Here is a 12,359-nt window from a genome sequence, read left to right on the forward strand (position 1 = left end):
CCACTGGGGGGCCAAACTCAATAGACCAGCCATCTAACACTGAAGCCCAACCCCCTCTGAGTCATCAAGGCCTGTTAACTCTGAGTGGAATTATAGGAACTTCAGTAAACACAAATAACTGTGACTCTCGAACAAGCGGTCTAAGGGATACAATCTCAGTGATTGCATGCTGTAAAAGTGCTCCAGACAGTACACGCCTGGAATTCTCTTGTCTGACACAAGACGGAAAATTGGATTTAAGGCAGCAGGTCAGAAACCAAGAGGATAAATATTTTAAAAATCCATCAGCAACAAAGATCATTCTACCCACCAAAAACTGCAGCCACAAGGACGTTTCATATAAGACGTTGGATGCTGTCCTGAATTTCAACACAAAAAATATTGCAGTCCGTGAAGACACAACTATCCAGCCAACAGCAACAGAATGCACCACTCAATCACATAGGAACAAATTCAATGATGCCATGAACAACCTCAATGAAGTGGCAAACTCTGAGCCCAAAGTTGAAAGCTCTAAGAATACAGAACTTCTAAACCAGACATGCGACTCTAATATAAGGTCTGACTTTCCTAAATGTCTGAAGTGCCCTTCAGAAGAAATACGAGAAATTCTTCCAGCAGCTGTTATATCTGGTTCAGATTCTAGAATCAGTGAGATCAGATTTGTTAAAGGAATTCTCAAAAAGCAATCCAAATATGTGTCAGGAGATGCCAAGTCTTTGTATGGTGCTGGACATTTAATTTTTACAAAACAAGTAGCACTGTCCATTAGAGATAGTGTTGAACTGACCAGAGAGAAAGCTAAGGATGTAGAGGGCAATAAGACTGTTAAAAAAAAGTTACGTTGGTTTGATGAGGTGACTCTTGATGATGAGGAGAAAGTAAAAAACACAAATTTGCTAAAACAAAATAATATAAAAAGCAAGCCTGCATATCCACCTCATAATATAAGCAACTCTGCAGACCACCAACAGAGTCAGACTGTGGCCTTAGGGGCCCCTAGGGCCGCTCCCATCACGACCCCTCCAGCCTCCCCAGGTTATCACTTTACAAAGCAAGCTTGGGCAGATGTAGGGGTTCAAGATAGCAAGCTCCAGGAGCATGGAGTAGAGGATAAGGTGCAGCGGAGCAGTGTTCGAGCAGGGTGCCCCAGGGTCCCCCGTAGGGTGCGCTCTGCCAGAGTAGGGGTGGCTTCTGTTTCCTCCTGCTCCAGGAAGGGCACCGTCATTAGGCGTCAGTTTGCAACTGAAGCCAGTCATGTAGCCAAGGCCCAGGGGAAGATTTTGGAGCCTCGCCCCCCTCCCAGGACAGAAGTAATGAACGGCAACGCAGGAGAGACAGCCATATACATCACCAAGACTCCTTATGGTGTTGACCACTCTAATGTTAGACAAGGTCTGCATGTAGAGCAGGCTTTGTCAAAGGACAATTTAGAATACTTCTCCCCATCCCATACAGATGTCATCAGAACAGACAGTGGTATTATCTTCACACCATTGCAACCCTCTTATGCCTATCCCTCCTACGAGGTTGCCACCAAGGGCACACCCACCACAGGCCATCAGCAGTCCCAGGGCAGCAATTGTAGACGGGGGCTGATGTATGATGAAAAAGGCCTCTGCTTAGATCGCACTCCCACTGACGAGGAGATCTCACAGCTCTGGCATGGTGTCCGCAGTGCCTTAGCCACCACGGAGGGTAATGTAGATGTTAGCTGTCAGTTCCTCACTCAACTAGGCTACACAATGAATATTTGTAATATGAGCTTCCTTTGAAATCTTTATGGCATATTTTTGTTTCAGACATCATTAACTGTCAGTTTCTTAGTTTACATACTATATAAGTTACAATGCCCTGCCTAAGTAATGGGGCAGTGAAGCATTTTTTCTTCTTTTGGCTCTAGAGTTTATTTGATGGTATTTGTGTACATATTGGTTTCACCATTCAGAAATTTTTAGACATAGTCCCCTACTTTAGTGATGGGACAAATTTATTAAATGTCCAAATTAAGCACTTATGTTTACTATTTGGTTGGCAATCACTTGCATGCAATAACTGCCTGAAATCTGCGACCCATTGATCCCACCAAACTGCCCACTTTTTGGCCCTGAAAAACTCCGTAGCTGCTATAGCAGTATGTTTTTGGTCATTGTCCTGCTATATGATGAAGTGCTGCATGCAATCCATACATTTCCAAGCCATAACACCCCCTCCACCATATTTCACAGATTGTATGCTGTGAATATTGGGCAGTTCCTTTCTTTCTCCACACTTTACTCTTGCCATCACTCTGGTACATGTTTGTCTTTGTCTCATCTGTCCACATTACCTTTTATCCAGAACTCTGCAAGCTCTTTTAGATACTTTTTAGAAACTATAACCTGGCCATCCTGTTTTTGTGGCTAACTAGTGGTTTGCACCTTCCAGTGTAGCCTCTGTAGTTCTGCTGGTGAAGTCTTCTACGGAAGGCACTGCAGTCTCTGACACATTCACACCTACCTCCTGGAGAGTGTTCCTGATCTGTGGGACAGTTGTTTTGGGTTTTTTCTTAATCATGGTGAGCATTTTTCAGTCATCCACTGCCTTTTTTGGGTTACCAGGCCGTTTGCGATTTCTGAGCTCACCAGTGCTTTCTGTTTTTAATGATGTTCCAAACTATTGATTTCGGCAGGTTTAAGGTTTTGGATATGTTTATGATCATGTCTTTCTGATTTCTCAGCCCAATAATGGTATCCTTGACTTGCAGTGACAACTCTTTGATCTTCATGTTGACAGACATCAATAGCAGACTCCAAATGAAAACGTAACGGCGAGAAACAACTAGATTAGATTAGATTCAACTTTATTGTCATTGTGCAGAGTACAAGTACAGAGACAACGAAATGCAGTTAAGAAGTAAAAAAAAAAAATGCAGAAAAGTGCAATGTGCACAATATATACAGGTAGTGCAGTATATGAGCAGTATAAGTAGTGCAGTATAAGCAGTATATGTATTAACAGTAACATTATAAGCAGAGTAAATAAGCAGAATAAATATGGAATGCAGTATGAACAGTATAAACAGATATGTACAGTATGTACAGATATGTGCAGTGTATTAACAGTAGCATTATAAGATTACTAAAAAAATAAGGGTATGTGCATTATGAACAGTATAGACAGATATGTACAGAAGAGCAGTAGTATATAGTATAAGAGCAGTGTGTATAAGTGAAGATACAGTATGTACAGTTTAAAGGAATGCTATAGGGTAAGAGTAGTACAATTGTCCGGGGGGGGGGGGGGCGGTGTAGGGGTTAGTTGGTAGGTTGTCACCTAGGTGCAGAGTTGGAGTTCAGTAGGGTGATAGCCGCAGGGAAGAAGCTTCCTCTGAACCTGCTGGTTCGGGTACGGAGAGACCTGTTGCGCCTCCCGGAGGGGAGTGGGGTGAACAGTCTGTGGTTGGGGTGAGAACTGTCCTTGACGATGCTGCGTGCCTTACGCAAGCATCGCTTGCCCTGGACAGCCTCAATGGAGGGGAGTGAGGAACCGGTGATGCGTTGGGCAGTTTTCACCACCCTCTGCAGTGCTTTCCAGTCGGAGGCAGAGCAGTTGCCATACCATACTGTGACACAGTTGGTGAGGATGCTCTCGATGGTGCAGCGGTAGTTCACCAGGATCTGAGGAGACAGATGGACCTTCTTTAGTCTCCTCAGGAAGAAGAGACGCTGGTGAGCCTTCTTGATCAGGGTAGAGGTGTTGAGGGTCCAGGAGAGATCCTCAGAGATGTGGACACCCAGAAACTTGAAACTTGAAGCTGGTGACTCGCTCCACCTCAGTCCCGTTGATGAGATGGGGGTGTGTGTGCCAGCTTTTGACTTCCTGAAGTCCACAATGAGCTCTTTGGTCTTCCTGGTGTTGAGAGCCAGGTTGTTGTCGGTGCACCACACTGTTAGGTGCTGGACCTCCTCCCTGTAGGCCATCTCATCGCTGTTACTGATGAGACCAATCACCGTTGTGTCATCTGCAAACTTAACAATGGTGTTTGAGCCATGTACAGGTGTGCAGTCGTAGGTGAAGAGGGAGTAAAGGAGGGGGCTCAGCACACAGCCTTGTGGAACGCCGTTGTTCAGGGTGAGGGTTGAGGAGGTGTGGTTATCTAGCCTAACAGACTGCGGCCTGTTGGTTAGGAAGTCCAGAATCCAGTTGCAGAGGGAGGTATTGATGCCCAGTTTACTGAGTTTGGTGATCAGTTTGGAGGGGATGATGGTGTTGAATGCTGAACTGAAGTCAATGAACAGCATTCTCACATAGGTGTTGCTATTGTCAAGGTGGGACAGGGCGGAGTGAAGTGCCGTTGAGATGGCATCCTCTGTACTCCTGTTCTGCCGGTAGGCGAATTGGAAGGGGTCCAGTGTGGGTGGTAAGCAGGTCTTGAGTTGAGCTAGGACCAGCCTCTCGAAGCACTTCATGATGATGGGGGTGAGTGCAACTGGACGGAAGTCATTAAGGCTCGTTGCAGTGGAGTGTTTTGGCACTGGCACGATGGAGGTGGTTTTAAAGCACGCGGGGACAGCTGCTTGGGCTAGGGACAGGTTGAATATGTCAGTCCAAACCTCAGTCAGTTGCACAGCACAGGCCCTGAGGACGCGTCTGGGGATGCCATCAGGACCAGCAGCCGTACGTGCATTAGTCCTGCATTAGTCCTGCTCAGTGCCGCACACACGTCGGTGGGGGAGAGTGTGAGGGGCTGGTGATCGGCAGAGATCTGCAGGTGATCTGAACTAGACATTGACAGCTCTTTTATGCCTTTGAAAATTATGCAACGGAACACACCTGACTAACCAGAAACACATGTCAAGCCAATTTTCCAATATTACTGGTTCCCTGAAATTGGAGGACTAGGTTTAAAAAGGCTTATAATTTCTAAATGGTGAAACATTGAATTAAAGCTGAGAATCTCTACTTTAACCTCATAGTAATTGTTTGATTTCAAATCCAAATTGTTGGAGTAGAGAGCTGAAAGAAGACAGAATTATTCCTCTTTCCAATACTGATAAAAATGTTATTGAAAATGTTTCAAATTGCTTATTTTTCCTGATGTAGATGAATCTGCATTCTAGCTTACTATTGCGAACTCAGTGACCTCAATGAAATCAACTACTCCTCTCATTGCACCTGGTCATGTAGTCAAATTAAAATCCTTTGAAGGAACTGTACTCTCTTTGTCTGGCTGCCAGTTAGCAACTTTGTTTGAGGTTCTTGGGGGATATTTTTTCTTAGGAAAGATTTTTCTTAAATTGTATCAATACGTTATGTTTTCATTGGCCTCCTATACTTCTCACCACCACTTATGGGATTACTCTTTTGGTGAAATGGATCTATATAATGATGGAAATTGTATTTTTGGGTCACGTTATGTTTTTGTATTGAAGAGTAAGAAAACGGCAGGTTTTTATAACGTATCAGGAACAGGGAAAACTAGTAACTTCTGGAAATGAAAAAAAACTGCATGATTGGAACATTTTCCCGGACTTTCTGTTTTTTATAATCTACTTACAGTAGGTGACCCTAGAAACATCCTGACTCACAATGGCTTGCCTCAAACCCGTGCCAATATTTCCCACGTTACCATCAACGGCGATAGTCTGATCAGCGGTGTCAACGCAGTCACCAGAATGGGCGGCTTCTTTCTTTCCCCCTCGAATGGTAAGGTTACAGATTCAAACTTTGTCAGAGTGCACCATTTAGAAGAACTTGAAAAGTACAGAAAAGGAAAAACTATATCTGGTTGCATATTTTCTAGTAGTGCGAAAATTAACAATGGTGCATGTCTTAACAGCAGCAGCAGCTGCATCATATATTTTAGCATTAGTAGACCATACATATGGCTCAACCTTCTATCTTGTGATCTTCACTATGCTCCTCTGAACATTGCCCGCTTTTGTTAATGATGTTATCTAACATTGTTAGGGCTGAGAGTATTGGCCTCCTCACATAAGTATGAAACAACTTTGAGATGTGGCTATGTTTATCCTTCATGGTATCAACCTCAGTCCCTCTCCTACTGTATACCCATTCTCTGAGCAGCCAGAAGCCTTGTGAGTAGTCAGACCCTGGAAAAAACTAGGAGAAGAGCGTGTGTGGAGCAAAGCAGACAGGCTCTTGACTCAGGGAACAGAAGGCTTCCTTTACCCTCTCAGGTAAATGCATGCATTGAACACATTGCCCTGTTGGGAGGCATTGTGAGTTAAGCTCCTACAGATCAACATTGGGTGTGTTAGAACTTGTGCTTCACAATCCAGCTCACACTGAGTGCAGTCTCAAGGAAATTCACTTTGAATTAGGGTCTTTATTGTCAGGAAGGCGTGTATTTCTTGATAGACAAGAGATACTAGTAGGTGCTGCACACAAGAGCTGTTTCTGAGTCATGTTTATGTTTCACAGCACTTCACTTGTAATCAGTGCATGAAGTTGTACATATAATTGAACTGCTTGAAAAGAGAGTAGGCTTATTAAATGTAATAACAATCTTGTTATTGTTAGAATGTGTGCAAATTGTGATACAGACCATGTATTGCCAATACAATTGGCTTTATCTATGTGATGTTTTGTTTTATACAGCCCACAGTCCAGATAACACCATTCCCAAGTAAATATGACCTGACACATCAAGATGAAGGTCTGTGTGTGTGTGTGTGTGTGTGTGTGTTTGTGTGTGTGTGTGTGTGTGTGTGTGTGTGTGTGTATGTAAAGTGTGCATACAGTGCATTTGCTCTGTTTGTGTGTGTGTGTGTGTGTGTGTCAGTCAGACTACATTTGACGACTGCCACAACGCACACAAGTCCTGTGATGCTATTGTCTCTGTAGTAGTGTATGAGAAGCACTGGGGTTCAACTGTATGGTCACTGTTTTTACCTGAAGTATTTTGTGTGCCACTACCATTAGAATGTTGACTCTGCTCACAGGCTCTGAGTGTGCAGCCCAGTTTCAGCTGGCAGAGCCTCACAGCAAAGGCCTGCTGGCAGACACTGTAGCTACTATGGAAACAGTGCAAACACAGAGGCCTACACTCCTGCAGCAGCGCAGACAGCATCAGGGACTCAATAACATCTCCCTGGAGGAGCAGAAAGTACTGTTCTCCCTGGATCGACTCAACCATCGTCTGCAATGTGAGTACCTCTATTAGGCAGATCTAATGTTACTGCGTGTATCATAATGCACAAAAACATAGGAACTCCATCAAGATCAGGTTTGCAGTCTTAACCATTTATGGCTCACTGGTACTTTGCAGATGTACAAGAGGTCATTGGAGGCAATGCTGGTGCTAAAGGTGTCTTGCATGTGGATGTGCCCTTTGTGAGTATCCTGCTATTTCCTAAATAAAATTCACACTTCATTTGACGTGGTTTAGCTTGACCGTTTTTTCCCTTTCCTCTCTCTATCCCAGGTAGAGGAGGGGATGGCTACAGCCCACCACAAGTACCGTACACTCTCAGCTGATAGTCGCCCTCGAACCCAGAGGAGATTCTGACCAAACAGTCAATATTTCCCCCTCTGCACATTTGCTAGTGCATTATTATACTTGCCCCACTGTATAAAAAAGCATGCTTTCACCCACAGAAGGTTTCAACACCACCGCTGGCTATACATGATAATGATATTATGGATCCCAATTTTGACAGCACAAATACACTCACCGAGCACTTTACTAGGAACGCTATACTAATACTGGGTAGGGCCTCCCTTTGCTCTCAAAACAGCCTCAATTCTTCGTGGCATTGATTCCACAAGATGTTTGAAACATTCCTTTGAGATTCTGGTCCATGATGACATGATTGCATCACGCATTTCTTGCAGATTTTTCAGGTGCACTTTCAAGCTGTGAATCTCCCGTTCTACCACATCCCAAAGGTGTTCTATTGGATTCAGATCCGGTGACTGGGAAGGCCACTGAAAAACACTGAACTCATTGTCATGTTCATGAAACCAGTTTGAGACGACTTTTGCGTTGCGACATGGTGCATTGTCATGCTGGAAGTAGCCATAAGAAGATGGGTAAATTGTGGCCATGAAGGGATGCACACAATACTCAAATAGGCTGTGGCATTCAAGCGATGATTGATTGGTATTAACGGGCCCAAAGCGTGCCAAGAAAACATTCCCCACAGCATTACACCACCTCCACCATGAGAAGGTGTACAGGTGTTCCTAATAAAGTGTTCGGTGAGTGTAAGTGGCAATTGTGTGAAGTAGGACTGTAATACTCCCAATAATTGTAGTGGATTTACTTCATGTTATAGCATCCATGCATGACAGGCATTGTTAAAGCAGGCTTAGAATATATGGTTTCATGTACATGATTCACCATTCTGTGGTGTAACTCCTGCATTTCAAATTGAGATACACTTTACATGAAGTTGCCCCTAAATTTGCGTAGTAACACTGCACTAGCTAAATGAACACTGTAACATGTTGTTACATAGTAATTAAGTAATTGCTTTGTATTATCATAGCAGAGTTTTTACACAAATGGAATAAAAACCATTTGGTTTCTACACTTGTGTACAGTAAAAAACAAAAACTGCTTTATTCTGTTGCAGTATGATTAAAAAGCTAAATTTCTTAATGACTTGATACAGTATCATAATGTTTGCAATATGTTTTATAAGAGTAGGCCTTGATAAAATGTTACTGCACAGGTGTAAGTGTAACTCAAACTTTAGGTGAATGATGCACTGTGAATTTGAAGGGTTACTTTGTGCTTTTTCATGCTGACAACAATATGTTTTTAGAAAGATATTTAATACTGTCACATCCTCCTTTTTAGGAAATGGTTATTGAAATCACCCAATATTTACTTTAATTTCACCCAACAATTCCATCATTACAATGCCATTGATCCATTACAACTTTTGTCACATATTTTTTAGCTTTTCAGCAGATTTCTCCTCTGTGTGTGTATTTTGCCATTTGATTGATATAGATTATTTTTTGTAAAAGATTGATATTTTTTTCAAAACATGTTGCCTTGTACAACATTATATAAACAATATTTTATATTAATGTGTGGCAGAGTGTAAGCTAATCTTCACAATTAAGTAAATAAAATCCCCTGAAGTTTAATAAATAGTTTTATTTATGTTTTTCCTTTCTGCTGGAGGTGATACTAGTTGATGCTAGTTGTATATTCATCTGGGCATCACCAGTGCAACCAATTAAACTGTGAAAAGGAAACAGTTCATATGGTGAAATGTAGGTATGTTTGCTTTTCTTTGATGGCAGTTACGTGAGATTATGCCTCACTTGTTCTCCAGACTCACTGTCTCAACAAGGTCAAGAAGTCAAACCCTGCCAAAGGGTTTCCACCCTGACTGTTCTGACTACCCTATCAATCTACTGTAGGTGTTTAACTTATGCAGCCTGTACTCTTGGTGTCATGTGAACTTCAAGTTCTAATAATCAAGGTGATATCTTTGATTACAAAGTAAAAAGATGTTTATGTAATATTCAGTTTTGATTGTCTGACTGTTGTAGCTCTTCAACAGCAGATTCTGTAATGAAGAATTACAGAGAATGCCATGGTCGGCAAACCTTACTCCCCCTAATTTATTACAATATATCAGTTACAGGTTTGCCTATATTCTCAACCAATACGTCTCTAGTGCCAATTCAGACAGTAACCTATTCTAACCAGGAAATGTAATATATTCTGACCATTGTTTTCATCCGTAGCAAAAATACTGGATGGGCCTGATAACCTGCACACTGGTAAAATATGTATATGTAAAAAATGCAACAGTGATGTAAATTGTCCTTCCAACTACAACATGTCGAGTTTTGCCTTCAGTCAGCTTGCCATGACTTGTTTCGGGAGGTGGAGGAGACCCAAGCATACCTCAAGAATTTGGCTCTTTGAAATGTGCCGAAATGTGGTTGTTTCTTCGCACTGCTCATCTGTCAAACCGGTTTCTAGGACATTTTTCTAAGACAATCCTCTCAGAGCATTTGATTAGAATGCTTAAGTCTTATATTTTATACCAAGCTATTAAAACCCATTTAATGACATTGCCAATGTCTTATTTTTGGTTTGTTAAGCTAGTTTGTTTCGCAGTTGTCTCACGTTTGCACTCGTCAAAAGAGCTATTTCGGATACAAGTATGTTAGTTATTGTCTATTGAGATGAAGTCATACAGTATGCATGCATTCCCTGATCAGATGCACATTAAAACGGTGACAACAGATTCTCAGTTGTCCTGCCTGTTGCCTGTAGCATACACCTCTGCAAGTGGTATGTAATGGTCATTAATATCTTAAAAAGAGAATAGTTCGTCACTGGAGTTGTTTCATGACAGGGATACAAGTCAGCTCTAAGCCATTGTGGATTGGGTGATGTGCAGCACACACAAAAAGTGCAGACAAAATAGTCCTCCACCAGGTGTAGTTACCTGTAGAGGCCTCCAGAATTACAGACATAGTATCTCCTTCAGGCTGACACCTGGCCTTTTGAACATGCTGGCATACTCTCCAGGGACTGGAAAACCTCTGTTTGTGTCTTGGACATTGAGCAGCTGTAACTGTAACGTCTCAGACTGCAATGTTAACTTATAACTTATGAGGGGGGGTCTATGTAACTATTTTGTTACAGTAATAAATTCAAATTACAGTACAGTCAAACTCTTGTCACTTGATCACCTTAATAGCAAAGTCATTTTCCTATGTACTTAAAAGTGATAATTTTGGAGATGTATTTTTGACATCTCTAATAGTGTTTATTTGTTCAAACAAGGACAATCGTTTAATGATAGTTTATTCAGGCTTTCTATATTGTTCGAAGGTGTGTTTCAACACCATTTAATAGATTTGTCTTTTGAATATCTCTTCCCATTTGTCTTCATAGGCAAGAATTATATAAACGTATGGCTCTCATGTCAATGTCTGCATAACAAATGTTACTTTCATCTGTAGTGGAGTGCCCAGGATAAGGCAGCTAAAGGTTTAGGAACGTGTGTGTGTCTGTGTGTTCATTGTTTACCTGACCTACTTAAGTAGCCTACTGTAGGGGGAACAAAGACGCTCCCATGCCCAAATGTAAAAGTATGAGTAAACTAACCAACAATACTTAGATAGAGTGATGTAGTCTAATATATTTAGTTATGAAATAGCCCAACTGTTTCCGAGTATTTTCCCATATTTGATGAAGAAATGGCAGTCAAACAGTGTTTCAAACAAACAACGACAAATGTTTTATTTAAACACATCAACAACTTTTTTTTAGCATTTCTGATGCACTCAAACAATATATCATTCTCTATATTCAGTACCTAGTTGCAACACTTCAGATGGATCTAACAAATACAGTTGACGGAAAACTTGAAACAAGAAGACATGACCAAATTGCACCCATTCTGCTAAGTGGGTGGTCTTTCCAGGACGATCCTGGAACCTAGGGGAAATCTTGAACATGGGGTCCATCTTTTTAATGTGACTGAGTGCACTACAATGATCTGAAAATGATTGCTTTCACCGCAACAAAGTAAATAACTTGACTGTCGGTGCATGCAGTGTTTTATTTTAATGTTGTCAAGCAAAGCCGTGTCAGATTATCATGGTTATAATGAACAGTATATAAGAAAATCATTAACAGTCTAGGAGTCAATGTAATATTCACTGCCTCTCCCTCATCCCTGCATGATTTTTTTCCATCACAACTTCAGAAAAATAGGGTTATAATGTTTTAGAATATGTTTGTCAGTGCTTTATTGGTCTTAATCGGAATGTAATGTTTTTTCATTACAATAATCTGCCAATCAGTGGTACAGTAACAATTGATTTATCTTGCGGTAGTAACATTGCCAAATGTCTACCCACATTGTTGCGTATCAAGTAGAATTGCAGTAAATGTGATGTGAAATAAATTGTGACTAGATATTGTTTGGTTGGTAAACGGGATAGGAGTCTCTAATCCATTCACATGCCTTTACAGTGCCAGCAGAGGATTGATATGGGTTCATAATCATTCATTCGCTAAATGTATGGGAAAGGGGCCGAAACAGAGCCTCTACATCCAATGAGATCTTGACAAAATGATTTCTCAATGGAACGAGGAGGGTCATTTGCATAACAATTATGGGAACTGCATGGAACTACTTTTTCGGCAGCACTGTAGTGAAAGAAAAATAATACTATCAACCATAGGGCCTAATGGTTGGACATTTACAAGTCCAGTTTGTGATCATTTCATTTCTCGAGATCAAATTCGTCTTTGAATATTATATAGCGATACATTAGTGCAAGTTTGTGTTCCAGTGATGTTTTGTTCCATTTTGGCAATTGGATCCAATTGCTGAGGCAAATAACCAAAGAAAAAATATCCTAAC

The 12,359-nt window shown here is 41.5% G+C and overlaps 1 protein-coding gene across 1 annotated transcript in view; it reads left to right on the plus strand.

The window, feature by feature from the left end:
* Window positions 1–7,513, plus strand: part of cep126 (centrosomal protein 126) — a gene marked incomplete at both ends in the record, with an annotated part of 11,748 nt that extends 4,235 nt beyond the window's left edge. Inside the window, 7 exons of the mRNA XM_083694678.1 lie at window positions 585–1,698; window positions 5,545–5,688; window positions 6,070–6,182; window positions 6,604–6,661; window positions 6,948–7,151; window positions 7,274–7,338; window positions 7,430–7,513. Coding sequence (XP_083550804.1) covers window positions 585–1,698; window positions 5,545–5,688; window positions 6,070–6,182; window positions 6,604–6,661; window positions 6,948–7,151; window positions 7,274–7,338; window positions 7,430–7,513 — 1,782 coding nt within the window. The remainder of the gene's footprint in view (window positions 1–584; window positions 1,699–5,544; window positions 5,689–6,069; window positions 6,183–6,603; window positions 6,662–6,947; window positions 7,152–7,273; window positions 7,339–7,429) is intronic.
* Window positions 7,514–12,359: the final 4,846 nt, after the last annotated feature.

Source organism: Argentina silus, assembly GCF_951799395.1.
Source record: "Argentina silus genome assembly, chromosome: X".
NCBI classification, from domain to species: Eukaryota; Metazoa; Chordata; class Actinopteri; order Argentiniformes; family Argentinidae; genus Argentina; species Argentina silus.